Source organism: Peromyscus eremicus, chromosome 15, assembly GCF_949786415.1.
Source record: "Peromyscus eremicus chromosome 15, PerEre_H2_v1, whole genome shotgun sequence".
NCBI classification, from domain to species: domain Eukaryota; kingdom Metazoa; phylum Chordata; class Mammalia; order Rodentia; family Cricetidae; genus Peromyscus; species Peromyscus eremicus.
The window spans coordinates 85559301-85582704 of NC_081431.1; the positions used below are offsets into that span (position 1 = coordinate 85559301).

A 23404-nucleotide genomic window follows, 5' to 3' on the forward strand; every position below is an offset into this window, starting at 1 on the left:
CCCTGACTCAGAAGGAAAAGAAGTGTGACTCACTGAATCCTCCCTGCTACTTCCTCAGGCAAGGGACCCCGATTCCTCTCTGCCCCCCAACCCCAGAAGCAGCTGTGAACCATAATGACTTTGCCCTGCTGCCACGGCCTGCACCTGCCACATTCCCTCCACACTCAGAGACTAAGTCACCTGTGGCGACGCTGTATGAGCCCTGTGCCTCCCTCCCCCACCCCACCCCATACACACGCTTGCAGTTATCTACTTCCACTGCTTGGGGTTGGATCTGGGACCTCAGCCCAGCCTCCTGTCAGAGGGTAAATGCTTGGGATCATGAGCTTCTGGAGGAAGTTAAATTACATTTTCCTTTGTCTTACAGTTACAGTGAATTTGAGTACACAGCCTGAGATCGTTGCTCTTCATTGACAATCTGACTGGGTTTAGAATGTCAGGCCTGTTGATAGGCACTGACGAGAGAAGTTCCAGAGAGATAGCAGAGGAAGGGCACTCCCTGAATGTGGCAGCACATTCTACGTTGGGAACCACAGTCCCTGTCCCACCACAAGCCAGGCTGACAGCTGTGTTGCACCATGCCTTCCCAGCCTCAAAGGACCTCTGAACTATGAGGGACAAAGAATCTTTCCTCCCTTGAGTTGTTCTGTAAGATATTTTGTTCAAAATAATGATAAAACATAACTAATTTATCTCCCTTGACCCAAACCTCTAGGCTCTGTCTTGATGTCTGTGTAGCGTGTACAGTGTCATCCATCACTGACATTTTGTCTTAGTTCCTTGAAAGGCATTTCACAGGTAGTAGGAGTGTGTGTGTGTGTGTGTGTGTGTGTGTGTGTGTGTGTGTGTGACAGAGACAGAGACAGAGACAGACAGACAGACAGACACAGAGAATATTCTGGGTCACTCTGTCTTAAGCTCAGCTCTCTGGGTAACGGGTGATGCCAGTGAGGATGATAATGGGGTGTTACAGAGTGACTGGAAATTTAATGGTGAAGGGTGAGATGTAGACAGAGAAATCAAGTCCACTGGGGCCATGTCTGGACTCGAACACAACTGTGCCTCAAAACTCAACCATTCATTTCTAATGGTCACAGAATTTAAAATTGAAAAGACAAGACTACAAAAATGTTGTCCCCTTCTCAACAGCCAGGTTTTACCAGAGAGAATCCTGATGACCAAGATATTGGGGCCCAATCTATGTGTAAAAATTATAAATGGCCAAAGTCCCAGAACACATAGTGAGCTTAACTGTACAGATCTGTCCTTTTGGGTGAGGGGGGCAGAACTGGAGACCCAGCTCCTCTGTGCTAAGAGTAAGTGTGTGGTGTACAGGTTACAGTCCGAGCCCGGGGCTGGCTGTCCATTCCTGGCCCACGTGACAAGCAGACAGCTCGGTGTGCTGGCCCATTACTAAAGAGGCTTCAGGCCCTAGCAGAGAGTGCTAAACTGAGTTTTGTAGCTCTCTTCCCCCAGGGGATCTCTGAGTTTGCCCAAAATTGATGAGTCTTTGCAAGTTTATACTTGGGATGTGAACTTGATGCAAAGCAGTGGGACACAGTCAAGGTGTTCTGTAAAGGAAAGATGGGAGCTCGTAGTGAAGCTTTGGAGAGGTGTTCATTGATTGGCTAGTGGAGCACTGTCCAGCCCAGGAATTACTCACCGTTTGAGCAAGTTGCCATCTTGCTTGTGAAGATGCAGAAAACTGAGGAAACCTGTCTTTAGTATACTGCCTCGCACACAGTAGGTTTTTAATAAGGGCCAATTCGTTCTTAGTCCTGTTCAGTGTAAAGGATGCCTGCATCCAAGGATGGTAGAAGTCTCTCAGCAGCTATTACATCAGTGGTCCTCAACCTCTGCGTTGTGACCCTTTTGGGGGGTCGAATGAGCCTTTCACAGGACTGCATATCAGATATCTACATTATGATTCCTAACAGTAGCAAAATTACAGTTATGAAGTAGCAATGAAAATAATTTTGTGGCTGCGGGTCATCACATGAGGAACTGTGTTAAAGGGTCGCAGCATTCGGAAGATTGAGAGCCACGGTATTACATGGACGCTTGGTCCTTTATATCAGCAGACATGTACGTACCCAGATTCTGGGTGCGTTGGGGTGGTCAGCATGGTGTGGAGTCAGGATGTGAGTAGGAGTGACCCAGGGAGAATACTTTGGGGCTTTGGGGCTATCTTAATGGCTTCAGGAGAAATGGAGTGCTGAGGGGCTAGCCCAGGCTCACAGTTTACCAGGAGGGGTAAACAGCTGAAAAGCAATTGTAGACTTGCAAACGAACTACAGCGGGAGAAATCCCAGTGGGTTAGACCGCCAGCCCTAGCGTACAACAAGCTAGGTGCAGGGAGAGCCGAGTTAAACACAAGGATGAAGATGAGCAATGTCACACCTCAACCCAGAAGCTGATATGAATCTGGAAGGTTGAGAAAGGCAGGAGAAATGTCGGGATGAGAGGCCAGACTGTGTTCTAGATCAAGAGCCCTGGCCAGGCTGCTAGGATAAAGTGCAAGGCCTGACTAGAGGCAAGGCCGAGCAGGTGTGCTTGGCGCTGGGGGTCTGGAGAGGCTGGCCTTTGTATTTGTCTTTGATGTCATCCTGACCTTGCCATTCAGACCATCGGTTTAGAAACACAGAGTCTCAGGTCTCCCCCAAACCTACTGGATCAGAACCTACCACTTTGTGAATTTCATGTGACCATCCACACATTGGAGGAGGTCTGAATTTCACCCTGAGCCCAGGAGCAGCAGCGGTGGTGGACAGGCGGGACAGCCCTTTCCTTGGCCCCTTTGAGAACCTGGGGCCTCAGCAACTTGATGCATTCCCTAGAATGGAAGCACAGCCTAGATGCGTCATGGGCGTGAACGGGCCGGTGAGCTCCCAAAAGCCAACCGTAGAAGACATTGCTTTTTACTGCACAGGAAAAACAGTCTTTATCTCAAATAAAATATTAAAGAAAACAACCGAAGAATGGAAGGAAAGGTAGGCTCTTAACTGGGGGAATAAAGGAGCACTCACGGAGCCCTGGAAACCATGTCGATTGAAACTCAAGCCCAGGCTCCTGATCAGCGTGCTTAGGAAGCCACCCTCCACAAGCTGTCTTTTCCACTCATTGTCTCTCTGGAAGACAAAGAACTTACACTGAAAGTTTGGAACTGCCAGGATTTCTTCATTTTCCCTTGAGCCATTTATTTTACTTGTGAGGAGAAGAGATAATAAAAGCATTGTAAAGAGTATAAGACAGAAAGAAAGAGCCAAATCAATAGATCTTCGATAAGGTCCTGTCACTCTTTTTCTTTCAAGTAGCATATTTGGAGTCAGAGTAGTCCAGGGCAAGGATGCTGATGGGTCCAAAAAATGCAGCTCTCAAAGTAATGTATAAAACCAATAGGTTAGCAAAATGTCGACTGTGTGTCTTAGCTACTTTTCTGCTACTGTGATAAAGCACCATGACCAAGACTTATAAAGGAAAGCATTTAACTGGGAGCTTGCTGACAGTTTCAGAGGATGAGTCCATGACCGTCATGGTGGGGAGCATCAGCAGGTAGACAGGCATGGTGCTGGAGCAGTAGCTGAGAGCTTACATGATGAGACAACAACCATGAGGCAGAGAGAGCCAAATGGAATGGGTAGGCTTCGGAAATCTCAGAGTCCACCTCATTGACACACCTCCTCCAATAAGTCCACGCCTCCTAATCCTTCCCAAACAGTTCCGCCAACTGGGAACCAGGCGTTCAAACATGAGCCTATGGAAGCCATTCTCACTCACGTCACCACACTGTGTTGAGACCTTTAGTAGGCTGCAGTAACTCTTTGTAAGGATTTATTTTTTAAATTCAAATATGATCTTTATCAGATTTTTTTCTGTGCATGTTATATATTTCATGAAAACATTTTGGCAAAATAGTTGCGATAAAAGATTTTGTGTTATGTGTTTTGTCATGATTAGTAGTAATATTTTAAAATTCTGTGGCAAATCATCTTAGTCTATTTTGTGTTGCTCCAAGGAAATGCTTGAGGCTAGGAACCTTATAAGGAAAAAGATTCACTTGGTTCATGGTTTTGGTTGCTAGAAAGTCTCACTAGCATGACAAGTGCCCCCTGGTGTATCCCAGCCTTGTAGATGGCATCCCACAGCCAGGAGTGCTCCAAAGCAGTGAATGTCAAGTGACTTCAGAGGAGGCTCACAGCAGGAAAGGAACGGAGAGACCCAGAAGAGGTAGCCTTTGCTTTTGTAACAACTTTCTCACTTGAGAACTAATCTGTTCCCATAAGACCCAAACCACTTTTGGAACCAGTGTTAACATCTTCACAAAAACTGCCAGGACTCACCCTCCTCCCATGAGGGGAGTTATATTGGAGAATTAAGCCTCAAATGACTTTTGGCAGGAACCAAGCACCTTCAAACCAGTGATTCCTTGCCTGGTAATGAAAAGGACCCGACTTGCCTGTGATATTCAGGGTGATGGCAACAGCTAGTATGATCTAAAATCAAAAGCATACATTCCTGATATACAGTCAATGAAGAGAGATCGGGGAGGCCTCTGGTGAAGGTGCAGCCTTGGCTGTAGTGGAGACTCCAGGATACTGAAGATGCTAGGATCATGGGCTATCTGCCAAGGATGGTGGATGGAGTAGAGCTGAGCTGTGAGTCAAGCTGTGTGTCCTGCAGTAGGAAGTGCTGGGGAACTGAGGCATCTGCCCTTTGGAGCCCAGAAGGTCATGAGTGAGTTCCAGATGTTGGAGTTTTAGTTCACACTGCTGGATTATGGTTTTGCTTAAATCTAATCATTTTTATGCCTTTTTTCCCATTTTGAATAAGAAAGTATGTGATTTGTTTGTTTTGATTTGTTTTTTAATTTTAAGCAGTCCTCAATTGAGAGACTTTGGATTCTTAAAGAGATTTTTAGACTTTTCTAAATGTTGAATTTTTTAAAGACTGTGAGACTTCCAAAGTTGTGTTGCATTGTATTAGGATATCAACATGAGGTCTTGAGGCCACAAAAGTAAAGGTGTGTTAACAGTGATGTGTATGTGTGTCAAGCTGACAAAGCGTGGATAGTGCTGCTTAGTTTTATTGTCTAATTAACATGATCTGGAGTCCGCTGGGGAGGAGAGCCTCAACAGAAGAATTGGCTGGATTAGGTTGTCTATGACTGTGTCTGTGAGAGATTGTTTTGACTGGTGATTGAATGCCACCATGGATGACACCATCTCTAAGCAGCTGGGCTATATGGCAAAGGGAGCGGAGCATAAGCTTGTGGGTGAGCCAGAGAGCAAGCCATAAACAGCATTATTCTTCTATGCCTTGAGTGCCTGCCTTGGCTTCTCTTTATGATGAACTGTGACTTCAGGAGTTATAAGCTGAAATAAACTCCCTTCCTCCCCCAAGTTGCTTTTGGTCGTGGTGTTTATCACAGCAACAAAAGCAGACTAGAACAACACATATGGCTGTTATAAAACAATAGCGGAAAATAACAAAAACAAATCACTGAAGCCGTGGGGAAACTGGAACTCTTGAACCTTGCTGGTGTGATGTAAAGTGGGATAGTCCCTGTGGGAACTCTTCAGAAATCTAAACCGAGAATTACCACGTGATTTCCAGGTATCCTCCCAAAAGATTTCAAACACACTGACTATACTTGTGTGCCATTGTTCTTCAAAGCATTGCTGACTATAGCCAAAGTGTAGAAACAGCCCAAATATCCATCAGCAGATAGGTGGGTAAACAGACTGTGGTATATCCATTTGGTAGAATATTATTCAGTCACTAACATGAAGTTACATGATACAATGTGGACAAGCCTTGAAAATATGCTGAGTGACACAAGCCACACACAAAAGGACAAACATTGTGTGTTTCCACTTCTGTGGAGGTCAGCCAGATGTTCCGAGGCAGGTAGAAAAGGAATGAGGAAGCGTTACTTTATGGTTACAGTGGTTCTGTTTGGGAGGATGAGAATGTTCTGGGAAAAGTCAAAAGTAATAGTTGCATACTGTTGGGGTTATAATTTGTGACAATAACTGTGCACTTCAAATGGTTAAAAATGACAATTCAAATATTTTATTTCATCATGATAAACTTTAAAAAAACTTTATTTGCATTTACTTTATGCTGAGTTTATTGCCCTTTTTTTTTTTTTCAGTTTCTCTGGAATGTATTTTTCTTCTGTGCAACCCCCGTCTCATGGCTTAGGAACACGTGTTCCTTTCCAGTAGGACCGTCTCACTGTGGCGGGGGAGGGCACATGTGAGTCAATCCCGCCGTGAGCTCTGTACGTTCACTTACGTAGTGACTGCATAATCTACATCTAAACCTTTAAGTTCCGCGTCATTCTCTGCATTCTTAAACATGTGCAGCAGCAATTCAGCATGCTTGAGAGGCCAGCAGCCCTGTGTGTAACCCCACTGCTTGGTGCGGTCACACCTCCCAGCTCCACCACTGTAACACCGGATTGACTCACTTGGCTTTTTTGGGAGGACAGGGTTTCTCTGAGTAGCTTTGGCTATCCTGGAACTCACATTGTAGACCAGGCTGGCCTGGAACTCACAGAGATCCACCTGACTCTGCCTCCCAAGTGATGGAATTAAAGGCGTGTGCCACCATGCCCAGCTACACATTAATTTTTTTAAGTCACATCTTACAGATTTTTGGTGGCTTTTCAGATAACCATACCCTTGATAGTCTGAGCAGTTTCATGGGTGTTCTTAACGTGAACATGAAGATTTGAACCTCTTGGTGTTTGCATGAGTTTGTAGGGTTTTCTTAGGGTCAAGAGAGTAGTGACCCATCTTTATAAGTAGTGACGCCAACGGATAGACAAACATGAAGAGCGGACTCCTGCACTTCACAGTGAGAGGCAGCCATTACTGCTGGAATGTTTGCTCTGTCCAGCCGGCCTCTCTGTTGGAGCTCGTGATCCCAGTTCCACTTGTCCAGGAGGACCGGCCACCTTCCTACTGCCTGCTGCGGCCCAGCAGCCTTTACCATGTGATTCATGGAGTCACTCAAAAGAGGAGACTCTCCCTCCCCCCATGTTGCCTTTGCTGCCCCTCCCTGGAGTATCCTGTGTATTCTCTTCCCCAGGTGAGAGCTCGCTGGCCCAGGCTAAGCCCTGTGTCTGTCTTCCTGTGCCACATCTCATTCTTCTTTCCTTCTCCTTCTTCCCTCTGCCCCAGCCCTTCCTCTCCCCGTGCAGGGTGTGGGTGGCCTCCTCTGTGAGTCCTTCTCCACCAGCATCCGTTTCTGTCCTCCGGCTTCCAGCACTTACGTACCAGGGAGGGTTTGGATTCCAATCAGGTGCCTGGACCATGCTTCTCCTTCTTCCCCTTGTACCCTTAGTAGGAACTGAATTTGGGGACCTTTGCAGTGTTTGGCTCTTGTGAAGGCTCTATACTAGCTTTCTTTTCTGCCCTTGTGCCCTGTGTCTATCTGGTGCTAAATGTTTTGGGAGGGCAGAGACAGGCTTGTTATTTAATCACAATTCCAGTCAACACTGGGAGCTCACCACAGTCGCATGATGGCATGATGGTAACAAATTTTAAGAGAGGGTGCTCTCTGGTTAGACCCAGACGAGACCAACCTCAGACAGAAAAAACAAAATTAAATGAAAAAAAACAAAAACAAAAACAAAGCAACCATAACAACAAAATGGCCTTTTCCTGTTACTGTAGAAAAAGTATGTAAACAATGCCCAGGCCCTCTACAGAATGGTGTGTATGTGGGGAGGGAATGCTTCATCTTTATGGTTAGTAACACCAGTAGGAGCTGCCCAGCTGGGATGCAACACCTTCAAGCTGGAGTCTTGAAGGTCAGCCCTGGACACACATTCCTCAAAGGCATTTCCAAATGCCCAAGTCTTTCAGGATCAGGGTAATTACAGGGTTTGTGAGGGTCATGACTCTCTTCACAACCATCTCAAGGAAACTAAACCTATCTTTTCATATTGTACTTAACAAAAATACGTGAGTTACCCTTGGGTAGGAGATTTTCATCCCAGAGCTGTGGGTAGAAATGTGCTTATTTGAAATGGATTATATTTGAATACTCTGGGAGCAGTTTAATTCTCTATTGTTTTGGTGTTTGTCATACTGTGGATGGAAGCCAGAAGTTTGCCGCGTTAGGCTAGCGCACTCCTACCACTGTGCCAATCACAGCCCAGCTCTCTCTGAATCCACTTTTCTGTGGTTTCTCCCCTGCACCAGCTGGTATAACCTGGGGCTCCATGTTCCTGAAAGGCTCTGTAACTCGGTGGTCTCTCAGGTGGGGACAACACGCGCAGAGCGGTACATGGGGTGCACTGGTGATCTCCAAATGCTTCCCTGTCCTCACGGTGTCTTAGGTTCATGGCATGGTTTCCATGGACGCCTCTTCAATGCTCTTCGGATATGTGAAATGCAGTTTTTGTTTGTACAAAGGAAAAGCGAGTCTTCTATTTTTTCCACATCTGTAAGACTGAAAATGGACTTAAACGGTTTATTTAAAGTGAGAATGTCTAGACAGGCATCTGGTCATAACTCAATCAATGTCCTACTTAACAAGAGCAAGGGCAGATAGAATCTAGCAGCGGCTTTATCAGCAGATGTACTAGGTAAGCTCTCGCCCACACCCAAGTACTCTCGCGCAACTCACTGAACCCCAGGCTCAAAACTACAGAAGTGATTCAAGCCACTTGTGAGGATCTCGGGGAGGCAGGTCACAGCCCGGTGTGCTCCTGAATCCTGTCTGCAGCCCCTGTCTGCTGGGACCCTGTTAAAGGAAGCAAGTGCATGGGGCCTTTTCTTTCCTATGCTTTGTCCTCTCGGAAGGGGTGGGTGGAGGTAATTTATACCTGCTAGTTCTGCTCAGGTGAGTAAGGAAACACCCCTCTGTGGCAATCGGGTCCAACATGATAGCTGTTAAGCAATCCTGTTCCCACCGTCTACTGGAGAGGGCTTTCCATTTCTGGACGGTCACTGCCATGGATTATTGCACCTGACTCAGTGCAGCATGATGGGCAGAATTGTGAGCAGTGCTGTGCACATTTAGAATTTTTTTTTAGTTTTTGGCTTTTTGATCCTTGAATTGTAGAAATGTAACACCGGGTGTTGTTCTGTCCAGAGCAAACTGAAAGTCCCATTCCAAGAACCACCAAGCCTGCCCTTGGAGACCCTCTGACCAGGCCTCAGTCACCATGCCCCTGCTCCATTGTGAATTCTTCAGCCACAGTCTCTTCATTTCATCTGGTCAAACTTGATGTCTGCCAGTGTTTCAGTTTTTGTTTTTTTTTTTTTTTTTTTTTTGCTGGAAAAACTGATCCTATCTGAGTTCTGGGCTACAAAGACCCCAGTGCTGTTTCCATTTCCTTTTGAGAACATTTAACCAGGAAACATGATGGTGGGGTCCGCCCTTCCACCCCTAGACACCTGATGGAGCAGAACAAGTCAGGGCTGGATGTAGCCTGTTGATGAGCGCCTGTCTGACCTTCCAGAGGCTGGGCTCCATCTCCAGCACTGCACAGAACAATCAGGAAGACACAGCAACAAACCAGAAAGCTACATAACACAGAGGAGGCCGGGGGAAGCTCCGAGAGGAAGCGGCCGGCCGAGGAGAAGGCAATCCTGGAAGGCCACCCTGACTGTCTCAGTTGAAGGGTCTGTGTGCTGGCTCATCAATAGAACTGCTTGTGAGGGAAACACTGGCCCTCCTAGCCTCTCCTCAGCCGGTGGAGGAAAAAAAGGAATGAGGAATGAGAACAGCTTGTTTGTTGTTCTTCTCACCATGTGGGGAGCAGAGGCAGGCAGAGCTCCGTGAGTTCCAGGCCAGCCTAGTCTACATAGTGAGTTCCAGACTAGTCAGGGCTAAAAGGACCCTGTCTCAAACAAAGAAGCAACAGCATTTGTTTGTAGGTTGCTCAGATCTTTAAACGCTGACTGTGTTGGTTTGTTTACTTCTAGGGACTAGGTGGTTCAGAGGGAAGTCCTTTCTCAGAGTGAGCCATTGGTAGTGGAGAATTCTCACAGTGTCTGGGTGCAGCCACTAGTGACTGGCTTGTATTCTGTTCCCAGGAGTGCCTAGAGAGGATTTGTTTAAACTTTTATTTATTATTTTTGTGTGTATGATGTGGAGGGTTCATTGCTCAGGCATGGAATTCAGAGGATAATTCTGTGGTGTCAGGCCTCTCCCGCCACCTTTGTGTTGGTTCTGGGCATGGACCCTCACCAGCCTATGACAGGCTCCCCACCCCTCCACCCCCCACAAGGCTAGGAGGACTATGAAGCAAAGTGTTGCTTTCTCACTTAATAGTTTCTCACCAAAAAAACCCCGCATGATTTACTTCTACTATAACATTTAGAAATTTGATGCCATCCTTTCTGAAATTATGACCAAACTCTCAAATATAGTCACAGACAATGACATTTTATAAAAATACACTCTATGGAAAGCCCCCGTTGGTCCTGGACAAGGTTCTTTTCCCCTGACTTGACAGAGAGAGCTCCTGCATTGTTCTGTACCAGTGCTAATTCTCACTGGAGCAGGGAAGCAATTTTAGTACACATCATGACCTCCCCTACAGTACAGACAGCTTTTCTTCAGGATTCTACACAGAGGTTCTCCTGGTTTGGAGACAGAAACACATTTCTTCAGCTTTTTGTTTTATTGCAGAGGAACATAGATCTACAAAGATTTATAAAAAATGTTTATTACACTTCTTTAGTGTGTGTGTATGCCTGTGTGTGGTGTGTGTATGTGTATGTGTATGGTGTGTGCATGCACGTATATGTGTATGTGTGGTGTATGTATGTGGTATGTGCATGCGCGCGCGTGTATGCGCGTGTGTATGTGTGTGTATGTGTGTGTATGTGTGTGTGTGTGTGTGTGTGTGTGAGAGAGAGAGAGAGAGAGAGAGGGAGAGAGAGAAGAGAAAGAGGGAGGACAACTTGCAGGAGTTCTCTTTCTTCCACATGGGTCCTGGAAATCAAACTTAAGTTATCAGGCTTGGCAACAACCACCTGTACACCTTGTGGCCCCAAAAAACTTAATTATAATTTATTATCTCTTCCCAAGCCTTGTATAGACTGTGGACATATTTCTTCTGGAAGAGTCTGTCAGTGGTTAAGCCAAATACTGGCCTGTCTGCTCTGAAACAAAAGCATACAAACCAAAGAAGACGTGGGAACAAGACAGGAAACCCTAAGCACAACACACCACCTTGCCATGGGAGGCCCCATGTGGAGATGTTTAGTAGACTCTAATATTTCTTGTGAAGTCAGGGCCAGAATTTTTTTTAAGGTTAGTAGATGTTTATTTGTGAACCAAATAGAATTTTCTAGCTTATTAATTAAAATGTAGTAGGGCCTTCTCAATACACTGCCTGGTGGTTTGGAGTTTTTTTTTTTTTTTTTTTTTTTTTAGATTTCTAAGAATGACAGGTCAGTTTATATTCCCCCCAAATACCCCCAATACAACTCACTGCAAACAGACTTGGTCCCTAAGGCAGTGATTCTGATGTGTCTATCTCTCAAATGAGTCACAGTTCTTCTTGACTTCCAGAAGGGTGTGCCCCAAACAAACAAACACTGGCTATGTTGGGGTTGGGGGGCCATAGGTGAGCAGAAGTGGGAGGAGACTGTTCCCCAAGCCTTTAGATGTATCTCTTCACTCCATCACACACAGGACTGTATCCCTCCTCAAGGAACGAGCATTTCCAATGTAGTCAGGATTGATCAGCTTCATGAAAGCAGCTGAGCTCCTAAAGCTCTGGTCTGGGGTCATCTGGAAAAAGCTGCTTCCCAAGGCCTGCCCTTGTACCTGAGGAAGACACAGCTGTGTCAGGCTGTTAACATCAGCAGCCACTTGCCTGCCATTCCCTGGGGCTTCCTCAAATCACACTTCATCAGGAAAATGCTTTTATCAGTCTCTGACTTCAATAGCATCACAACCAGTAACAATAGCTGCCACTTGGCTACCAGGAGTACTTGAGTCCTGCCCTGGTTCTGGACAGCCAGAGAGAAGGGTAGGGCTGGTGGGAGGGGTCCTGAGTGGGTGGGTGGACTCTTGCCTACTGCTGATGGGCAGGGCAGCCAGTGGTCAGATGGTGAGGTCAGAAATAGAGTCCTGTAGGCAAAAGGAGAGGCCATGGCAGGTAGAGCAGGGACCCAGGTGTTTAACGGGAAGTCACTTGTACACAACACACACACACACACACACACACACACACACACACACACACACTAAATAAAAATAAAAGTGTGTCAGGTTAGCTGGGTGAAGTAGTGCATGCCTTTAATCCAAATACTCAAGAGGAAGAGGCAGGCAAATCTCTGTGAATTAAAGGCCAGCCTGATAGCAAGTTCCAGGCTAGCTAGGGCTACATAGGAAAAACATGTTCTAGGATTGGACAGCAGTGATGCCTATATGCCTGTGGGGATATACTAAAATCATGTCTGGTAGTCTTTAAATGGTTATGTTTATGATGTGAGAATTATGTGATACCTCAGTTTTGAGAGAAACTCTGTGGATACAGAGCTGTAGAAAGGCAAGTGCTTGGGAGGAGAAATGGGTTTGAAGGAATAACTTGTAAAGATCTGTGTCAGGTAGGGACTTCGGAGAGCGGTGATTTGTGTGTGTGTGTGAGGGGTGGGGGGGGGGAAGGGGGGAGAGAGATAAAGCCTGAGCTAGACCTGGGCCTGGCTGCAGAGATAATCAGTTACCTCCTGGAGGTGGAATCAAGCAAGTACTCCACGTATTCAGCGGGATGAGGCTCAGTGGTCCAAAGCCCAGGCTGCACAGGCACAGTGCTTCCGAGCAGTTATTTCAGCTCTTCTGTCAAATTCCCCTAAAAAGTACCTTTCTGTGAGTGTCACCCAGGCAGTGTGTGCTTATCTGGCAGACACCATTGCTGCTTTCTTAATGGGTCAGAAGCTATTGATAACATTTGTTGTCTGAAGTGCAGCCCGCCCACACATCTGTCTTTGTCATCCGTGCTCACGAGTGTTCACATCCTTAGGCTCAGACAAATCCTGTCAGATGAAGTCTGCATCAGCCACATCCAGTTTTGCTCTTTGCCTCTGCTTGTCTCCCTTACAAGGGCCACTGAGACTAGAAAAGAACCACAGCTCCCTCCAGGGAAGTGGAATCCTGTAAGAAAGAACAAGGGGGCCCAATGGAGAACTGTGGAGATCTCTTCTCGGTTGTTCCTGCTAAGCTCTGCTGGGCTTGCTGTGTTCCCTGAGGCCCCACCACCAGGCGAATGTGTGGGGACGCCCAGCTCATGGAACCTTACATCCAGGAGAGTGAAGACAGGTCCAAGAAGCAAGTCTATGTACAGGCGTCTTCTCACAGTCCCTCTAGTAACTGCATGGGACTTCCTCATGGAGCCCAGCCACTGTGTTCCCTGGTTCCACATGCCAGGCCAGAAGTCTTTACAAAACTTCTTCCATAATTAAGGCATTAAGATCATGCCTTCCAAGTCTTATGACCTTCACATTTTTCTTCTAAGCTGACTTAGAGGCAGATAAACTCTCCTTGGTTTTGATCTTGACCAAGGATAACTGTCTTTGTTCTTATCTCCCATCCTTTTTAAAAATTCTTTGATCGTTTCATGCACACATATAATGGATTTCAGTCATTTTTACCCCATCATTATCCCCTTTCATCCACCCTCCCTGCCACACAGAACACTCGATTTTTTCCTAACAAGCACCCAGCCTACGTTCATGCGTTTCTTTGTGTATGTGACCCACTAAGTTTCATTACAGTTGCCTGCATGGACATAGGCAGGAAGTTACTAGAACATGGGCACCTTAACAGTGACTTCACCCTTAAAGAAAGTGACTCTCTTCTCTAGCCACCATTGACTCTCAGGGAGGGAGGGGCCTCATAAGCCCTTCCCTTCCCCTGATGAACCTTTGCCAGGCCCAGTCTTCTGCAGGTCTTGTGTGGGCAGCCATAGCTACAGTGAGTTCATGAGTGAGATGGCTACATCATGTCCAGAAGACGTCTTTTGCAACATACCTCCTCATTCTCTGGCTCTTTCATGTCTGTCCCTCTCCCCCCACATTTTCTATGATGTCCCCTGATCCTCGGAAGGGGTGACATAGATATCCCATTTAGAGCTTAGTATTTCCTACCATCCCTTAATCTTGATATTGCAACCAGGTATGAGTCTCTTCATTAGCTGTTGTCTTTTGCAATAAGATGCCTCTCTGAGGAAGGCTGAGAGCAGTCCAAATATAGGGGTATAAACAGGAATGTTTGGCTGGGTGGTGGTGGCATATGCTTTTAATCCCAATACTTGGGAGACAGAAGCAGGCAGATCTCTGAGTTCAAGGCCTACCTGATCTACAGAGTGAGTTCCAGGATGGCCAAGGCTACACAAAGAAACCCTGTCTTGAAAAAAAACCAAAAACCAAAACAACAAAAGTGAATGTTTAGAAGGAAGTTTTAAACACATGTCCATTTAACAAAACAAAATTGTGGGTTCTCCCTAAAGCCTGTGCTCTCTCTAATCCAGTCAGACCATGGTGGGTTGCGTCCATGGCAGTTATACCACTGCTGCATGAGTGGCGTCTCTTGCCAGGCTTGTCTCCCACTTTTCCTCTTCTAACACTGACTCTGTTCTTACTAACGGTCTCATATCGTCCTCACCTCTTGGACCTTTCTGTGTCTAAACTGATCACCTTGTTTACAAAGTTGTCCTTGACCCATCTGCCTCCCTCCCTCCAGTTCCCAGTATCTACATCCTAATCTGACTGATGTCCATGTCCTGAGCTCACTGTCCCCTGGCCTTCCTCTGCTAAGGTCAGGCTCATCTGCCTTCATAACACCTGCCCGAGTGTGTATTTAACGTTGAAGTCTAAACTCCACAACTTATCTGGAGCAGGCAGGAAGTACACCACGTGGTGCACATGCAGTGTGGGCATCTGTTCAACTCTGTCTGGCTCTTCAGTTTTCCTTCTTACGTGACTGCTTGTCACTGTGTGTTGCCTCCTTCTCTCTCACACTGAGAAAGTCAAAGGAGACAGCTCCAAGACTGTGGTCATTATAGAGAACACGGCCATTTTGTGTTGTGTGAGAATCATGCTGATTTGGAACATGTATGAGTCAAATTTATTTTTTTATGAACACACTACCTGAGAGAAACAACCCAAAGGAAGAAGGACTCATTTTGGCCCATGGCTTCAGAGGGATCACACCATCATGGCAGAGAGGGCAGTTCATGGAGGCAGAAGTATGTGATAGGGTGTTTACATCAGCAGACCAGGAAGCAGAAAGTGAATGAGAACCTTCAGAGACTACGCTGGTGATGGACTTCTACCAACTAGGCCCTGACTCCCCAAGTTTCTACAAACTCCCCGAACAGCACCACGTCTGGGGAATAGCATGAGCATGAAGGGAGCATTTCAGTTTAAGTCATTAAGCTTGGAAAAGAGACAAACTCTCTGAATGTGCAAGCAGCTTGGCTGGACTCCACCAGGCAACAGGCGGTCAGGCTTAACCCTCAAAGTGCCTCCAAGTCTTTGCTGATTTAACTTTTTAATTTTTTTTGGAATTCTGGAAGGTAAGCAATGTTAAACATCCTCTAACTGTCGTAGGAAGCTTACAACAGTGAGTCTCCTGGTTTAATGCTGTGGGATGGTCTGTATGTCAAATGTGTTGCTGATTGGTCAATAAATAAATCACTGTTTGGCCAGTGGCTAGGCAGGAATTATAAGCAGGACTAACAGAGAGGAGAAATGAGAGAACAGGAAGCTGGGTGAGAGAGACACTGCCAGCCGCCACCATGACAAGCTGCATGTGAAGATCCCGGTAAGCCACGAGCCATGTGGCAAGGTATAGATTAATGGAAATGGATTAATTTAAGATATAAGAACAGTTAGCAAGAAGCCTTCCACGGCCATACAGTTTGTAACCAATATAAGTCTCTGTGTTTACTTGGTTGGATCTGAGCGGCTGTAGGACTGGCAGGTGACAGAGATTTGTCCTGACTGTGGGCCAATCAGGAAAACTGGAGCTACAGTTTAATCATGTGATCAGCTCATTACATTCCTGTATGAGTTCATGGGGCAGATCCCCACTGACACGGGAGAAGTGGGGCCCACTTCTTTTTTAAATTAACTACATTTATTCATTTATTTTACATCCTAAAAATAGTTTCCCCTTCCTCCTCTCCTCCCACTCCCTCCCCCACCTCCCCACTGCCTCATTCCCCCAACCTGCTCCTCCATTTCTCTTCTGAAAGGGACAGGCCTCCCATGGGTATCAACAAAGCGTGGCATATCAAGTTGCGGTAGGACTAAGCGCCTCCCCTTTTATTAAGGCTAGGCAAGGCAACCCAGTATGAGGAATAGGTTCCTAAAAGGCAGCCAAAGCATTAGGGACAGCCCCTGCTCCCACTGCTGGGAGCCCCACATACAGACCAAGCTACATAACAGTCACACATCTGTAGAGGGCCTACCTTCGGTCCCCTGCAGGCTCCCTAGCTGTCGGTCCAGAGTCTGTGAGCTCCTATGAGTCCAGGTTAGTCGTTTCTGTGTGTTCCCTTGTAATGACCTTGACCCCCCTAGCTCGTAAACTCCTTCCTACCTCTCTTCAGCAGGATTCCCTGAGCTCAGCCTAGTGTTTGGCTGTGGGTCTCTCATCTGTTTCCATCAGTTACTGGATGAAGCCTCTCTACTGACAATTGACGTAGGCACCAATCTATGGGTATAGCAGTATATCATTAGGCATCATTACGTTGACATTTTTTCTCTTCCCAATCATGTTTAGTTCTATCCTAGGTCTCTGGGCCATTCAGCTCTGGGTCCTGGCACTCCAGGTAGTGTCAGGAGAGGACTCACTCTCAGGGTATGGGTCTCTGGCTGGACCAGTCATTGGTTGGCTACTCCCACAGTATCCACGCCACTCTAACCTCCCTCAGCATCCCACACGTCCCATAGGCAGGACTGACTGCAAGCCAAAGGTTGTATGGCTAGGTTGGCATTCCAGTCTCTCCACAGGAAGTCCCACCTAGTAATAGGAGATGGCCAATTCAGGTTACATATCCACCATTGCTTATCCTTGTAGATTCTTGGGAGTTTCCCTTGCACCAGGTTTCTACCTGACCCTGAAATGCCCCGTTTCCAGTCATCTCTTTCAGTACTCTCCTCCTCCATTCATCCCCTAACCAGATCCCTCATGTTCCCATGTCCACCCACCTCCTATCCACCCACGAGATCTCTTCTATTTCCCCTTCCCCAGAAGATCCATGCATCCCTCCTTGGGCCTTCCTTGTTACCTAGCTTCTCTAGGTCTGTGTATTGTAGCATGTTTATCCTTTATTTTATAGATAATATCCACTTATGAGTGAGTACTTTCCGTGTTTGTCTTCTGGGTCTGGGTTACCCCACTCAGGATGATTTTTTTTTTCTAGTTCCATCCATTTGCCTTCAAATTTCCTGATGTCATTCCTTTGAACAATGAATGATACTCCATTGTGTAAATGTACCACATTTTATTTATCCATTCTTTGGTTGAGGGGCATCTAGGTTGTTTCCAGGTTCTGGCTATACAAATAAAGCTGATATGAACATAGTTGAGCAAGTATCCTTGTGGTATGATTGAGCCTTCTTTGGGTATATTCCCAAGAGTGATATAGCTAGATTTTGAGAAATCACCATACTGATTTCCAGAGTGGCTGTACAAGCTTGCACTCCCACCAGCAGTGGAGGAGTGCTCCCCTTACTCCACATCCTCTCCAGCATAAACTGTCATTTATGTTTTCGATCTGACAGGTGTCAGAGTCATTTTGATTTGCATTTTCCTGATGGCTAAGGATGTTGAACATTTCTTTAAGTGTATCTCAGCCATTTGAGATTCTTCTGTCGAGAATTCTCTGTTTAGCTCTATAACCCTATTTTTTAATTGTGTTATTTGGTGTTTTGATTTCTAGTTTCTTGAGTTCTTTATATATTTTGGAGATCAGCCCTCTGTCAGATGTGGGGTTGGTGAAGATCTTTTCCCATTCTGAAGGCTACTGTTTTGTCCTATTGACAGTGTCCTTTGCCTTACAGAAGCTTTTCAGTTTCATGAAGTCCCATTTAGTAATTGTTGATCTTAGCGTCTGCACTACTGGTGTTCTGTCCAGAAAGCTGCCTCCTGTGCCAATGTGTTCAGAGCTATTTTTCACTTTCTCTTCTATCAGGTTCAGTATAAGTGGATTTATGTTGAGGTCATTGATCCACTTGGACTTGAGTTTTGTGCAGGGTGATATGGATCTATTTGCATTCTTCTGTGTGATGACATCAAATTGTGACAGCACCATTTGTTGAAGATGCTGCCTTTTCTCTATTGTATAATATTGGATTTCCTGTCAAAAATCAGTTGTCCATAGGTGTGTGGATTTATGTCTGGGTCTTCATTTCACTTTCATTGATCAAACTCTCTGTTTTTATGCCAATACCATGCAGTTTTTATTACTATAGCTCTGTATTAGTGCTTGAAATCAGGGATGGTGATACCTCCAGAAGTTCTTTTATTATATGGGATTGTTTTGACTATCCTGGGTTTATTGTTTTTCCATATGAAGTTGAGTATTGTTATTTCAAGGCCTGTAAAGAATTATATTGGGATTTTAATGGGGATTACTTTGAATCTGTAGAGTGCTCTTGGTAAGATGGCCATTTTTACTATGTTAATCCTACCTATCCACGAGCATGGGAGATCTTTCCATTGTCTGATATCTTCTGCAATTTCTTTCTTCAAAGACTTGAAGTTCTTGTCATATAGGTCTTTCACTTGCTTGCTTAGTTACACCAAGATATTTTATATTATTTGTGGTTATTGTAAAGGATGTTGTTTTCCTGATTTCTTTCTCAGCCCATATATCCTTTATTTAGTGGAAGGCTACTGATTTTTTTCTTTTAATCTTGTATCCAGGCACTTCACTAAAGGTGTTTATCAGCTGTAGGAGTTCTCTGGTAGAATTTTGGGGATTGCTCATCTATACTAGAATATCATCTGCAAATAGTGAATGTTTGACTTCTTCCTTTCCAATTTCTATCCCTTTGATCTCCTTTTGTTGTCTTATTGCTCTAGCTAGATCTTCAAGTACTATATTGAATAGGTATGAAGAGAGTGGACAGCCTTAGCCTTGTCTTGTTCCTGATTTTAGTGGAATTGCTTTGAGTTTCCATTTAATTTGCTGTTGGCTATAGGCTTGCTGTATATTGAATTTATTATGTTTTAAGTATGTTCCTTGTATCCCTGATCTCTCCAAGACTTTTATCATGAAGGAGTGTTAAATTTTGTCAAAGCCTTTTTCAGCATCTAATGAGATGAATATGTGTTTTTTTTCCTTCAGTTTGTTTAAATGGTGACTTTAATTAACAGATTTTCATATGTTGAACCACCCCTGCATCTCTGGGATGAAGCCTACTTGATCTTTTTGATGTGTTCTTGGATTTGGTTTTCCAGTATTTTATTGAATATTTTTGCATCAATGTTCATGAGGAAAATTGGTCTGTAATTGTATTTCTTTGTTGGGTCTTTGTGTGGTTTGGGTATCAGGGTGACTGGCCTCATAAACAGAATTTGGCAGTGTTCCTTCTATTTCTATTTTGTGGAATAATTTGAAGAGTATGGTATAGTTTTTCTTTAAAAGTCTGGTAGAATTATGCAGTAAAACCACCTGGCCCTGGGCCTTTTTTTGGTTAGGAGACTTCTAATTCTCTGTATTTCCTCATTATATTCTGTTATGCCCCCTTTTTGTTTCTGATTTTGTTAATTTGGATATTATCTCTCTGCCCTTTGGTTAGTTTGGATAGGTTTTGTCTATCTTGTCAATTTTTTCAAAGAACCAACTTTGTTTCATTGATTCTTTGTATTGTTCTCTTTGTTTCTATTTTATTGATTTCAGTTCTCAATTTGATTATTTCCTGGCGTCTATTCCTCCTAGGTGACTTTGCTTCTTTTTGTTCTAGGGCTTTCAGATGTGCTGTTAAGTCACTAGTGTGAGATTTCTCCAACTTCATTATGCAGGCATTTAGTGCTATGAACTTTCCTCTTACCACTGCTTTCATAGTGTCCCATAAGTTTGGATGTGTTGTGCATTCAATTTCATTGGATTCTAGGAAGTCTTTAATTTATTTATTTCTTCATTGACCCAGTGGTGATTTATTGAGAGTTAATCATTTTTCCATGAACTTGTAGGCTTTTTTCAATTTCTGTTGAATTTTAACTTTAATCCATGGTGATCCAATAAGATCTGGGGGTTATTCCATTTTTTTTTGTATCTTTTGAGACTTACTTTATGACCAAATATGTGATCAATTTTAGAGAAGATTCTCTGAGGTGCTGAGAAGAAGATATATTCTTTTGTGTTTGGGTAAAATGTTCTATAGATGTCTGCTAGGTCCATTTGAGTCATAATGTCTGTTAGTTCCCTTATTTCTCTGTTAAGGTTCTGTCTGGCAGACCTGTCCAGTGGAGAGAGAGGGATGTTGAAGTCTCCCACTAATAGTGTGTGGGGTTTGATGTGTGATTTAAGCCTTAGTAGTGTTCCTTTTACAAATGTGGGTGCCCTTGTATTTGGGGCATGTATGTTCAGAATTGAGACATCATCTTGGTGTATTTTTCTTTTGATGAATATGAAATATCCTTCTCCATCTCTTTTATTAATTTTGGTTTGAAGTCTATTTTGTCAGATATTAGGATAGCTACACCACCTTGCTTCTTAGGTCTGTTTGATTTGAAAATCTTTTTCTAACCCTTTACTCTGAGATAATGTCTGTCTTAGATGTTGAGGTGTGTTTCTTTTATGCAGCAGAAGGATGGATCTTGTTTTTGTATTCATTCTGTTAGCCTATGTCTTTTTATTGGCAAATTGAGTCCATTGATATTGAGAGATTTTAATGACTGGTGATTTTTAATTCCTGTTATTTTTGTTGTTGTTGTTGGTGGTGGTTGTGTGTGTGTGTTTTCCTCCTTTGAGTTTTGCTGGTGTGAGATTATCTATTGCCTCTGTTTTTGTGGGTGCAGCTAACTTCCCTGGGTTGGAGTTTTCCTTCTAGTACCTTCGTAGGACTGGATTTGTGGACAGGTATTGTTTAAATTTAACTTTATCATGAAATATCTTCTTTTCTTCATCTACTATGATTGAAAGTTTTGCTGGGTATAGAGACTGGGCTGGTATCTGTGGTCTCTTAGTATCTGCAAGACAGCTGTTCAGGCCCTTCTGTCTTTTACAGTCTCCATTGAGAAGTCAGGTGTAATCCTAATAGATCTGCCTTTATATGTTACTTAACCTTTTTCCTTTGCAGCTTTTAATATTTTTTTTATTCTGTATGTTTAGTGTTTTGATTATGATGTGGTGAGGGGAGTTTTTTTCTGGTCCAGTCTATTTGGTGTTCTGTAAGCTTCTTGTACCTTTATAGGTATATCCTTCTTTAGGTTGGGAAATTTTTCTTCTATGATTTGTTGAGTATATTTTCTCAATCTTTGAGTTGTGATTCTTCTCCTTCTATTCCTATTTTTCTTATATTTGGTCTTTTCCTAGTGCCCTGGGTTTCCTGGATATTTTGTGTTAGGAATTTTTTAGATTTAACATTTTCTTTGACTGATGAATCTATTACCTCTATCATATCTTAAACACCCGAGATTCTCTCTTCTATCTTGTATTCTCTTGGTAATGTCTGCATCTGTAGTTCCTGTTTGCTTTCTTAGATTTTTCCATTTCCAGAATTCCCTTGGTTTTTGTTTTCTTTATTGCTTTTATTTCCATTTTCAAGTCTTGAACCTGTTTTTTTTTTTCTTGTCTTTCTTGGAATTTTAAGGGATTTATTGATTTCTTCCATTTTTTGTTTGTCTTTTCCTCAATTTCATTAAGAGATTTTTCATTTCATTTCTTTAAGGATTCTATCATCTTCATAAAGTTATTTTTAAATTTATTTTCTTGTGCTTCAGCTGCATTGGAATGTTCAGGTCTTGCTGGGTTCTGGTGATGCCATATTGACCTTTCTTTTATTGATTGTGTTCTTACACTGGTGTTTAGGCATCTGGATTTGGGATGATTATAGGTCTAGGTGTTGATTCCTGTGCTTGTCTTTGCTGGATGGGTGTTTTGTTCCTTTGTTTTCTGTTTCTTCTCTGGTCTTCTGGCCTAAGTGGTGACTGGCCAGTCTTCAGGTCCAGTAGAGTGTCTCCACCAGGGTTTTGGGGGCCTTGGGCCCATAGATCCATCCTGGCCTCTGATAAAGCTGAAGTCTTCTTCTGAAGTTGTAGACCAGAATATGGAGTCCAGGGGAGGGGGTGCTGTTCTTCTGACTGTTGTGGACTGTACCTGGGTCTATGGAGTCTGCCGGAGTTTTGGGGTGGGGAGGGGTGGCCACAGGGAAGATGATGAGGTGGGACGGGTTGGAGCCAACTTCTTAAGTGTCTTTCATGCAGAAATTTTCACCTTCTCTGTACACACGGAAATTCCCTTTAATTCTCCCTACCACTCTATGTCACTGAAAGTGTTTTAACTGTCTAAGCAGGTCAAGCCCTGTGCTAAAAGGTTGGTTTTATATATCCTTAGGGAAATGGGCTAGCCTAGGAAAGTGAAAATGTAGAAGGTGGTAGCATGAGCATCTTACAGTATTTTCATATACTTTGTAGAAGTACAACTTGACAATTCATTTTCCTTATATTAACTTGTTTTGTGTGTTTGTGAACTCATGAACCAAAGTCAGAGGACAGACTTTGGAGGTTGGTTCTCTCTTTCTTTGTATGTTGTCGGCCTTGGCAGCAAAGCCCTAACCACTGAGCAGTCTCTCCAGCCCAGCCATTCACTGTTTGTGCTGTCCAGGAATAATTTGTGTGCAGTGTCTTCCTGATGTCACTTTTCTTTTCAGGTGACCCTCCAGGTTGCTCCTCCATGCACCCGTGAGAGGCATTATGAACACCTTGGACGGTGCTGCAGCAAATGTGAACCAGGTACCCCTGCACCTCAGGGCTTTCTAGCTTCCTTCCTTCCTTCCTTTCTTTCTTTCTTTCTTTCTTTCTTTCTTTCTTTCTTTCTTTCTTTCTTTCTTTCTTCCTTTTCTGTTACAAGAGATGAAGGAAGAAATTCATAGACCCTTCATGATAGTGGTATGTAATGATGTTTGCTACTCAGAAGACAGAACGCTTTCCCTCAATAGATGTCATCACCTATGAATCAAAGCCAATTTCAGAAACTGATCCTTTTTCTGTCCTGAGACATCAGGGTTTCCTAAAATCACATCCTAGTAAAACATGAAGTGTAACTGACACTCGAAAATATGTGCACAGAAATCTTATTTTGGAATAACCAAACTGGAATTGCTTAACCCTTGACAGACCTTCTCCCATGTACCAGCCAAAGAACACAAAGGGGCCTGGCCACCGCCTTCCCCACATGTGGAGTCCCAACCTGCTG

The 23404-nt window shown here is 44.2% G+C and overlaps 1 protein-coding gene across 1 annotated transcript in view; it reads left to right on the top strand.

Moving 5' to 3' along the window:
- Positions 1–2862: 2862 nt before the first annotated feature.
- Positions 2863–23404, top strand: part of Tnfrsf11a (TNF receptor superfamily member 11a) — a 52167-nt gene continuing 31625 nt past the window's right edge. Inside the window, exons 1-2 of the mRNA XM_059280207.1 lie at positions 2863–2880; positions 22860–22941. Coding sequence (XP_059136190.1) covers positions 2863–2880; positions 22860–22941 — 100 coding nt within the window. The remainder of the gene's footprint in view (positions 2881–22859; positions 22942–23404) is intronic.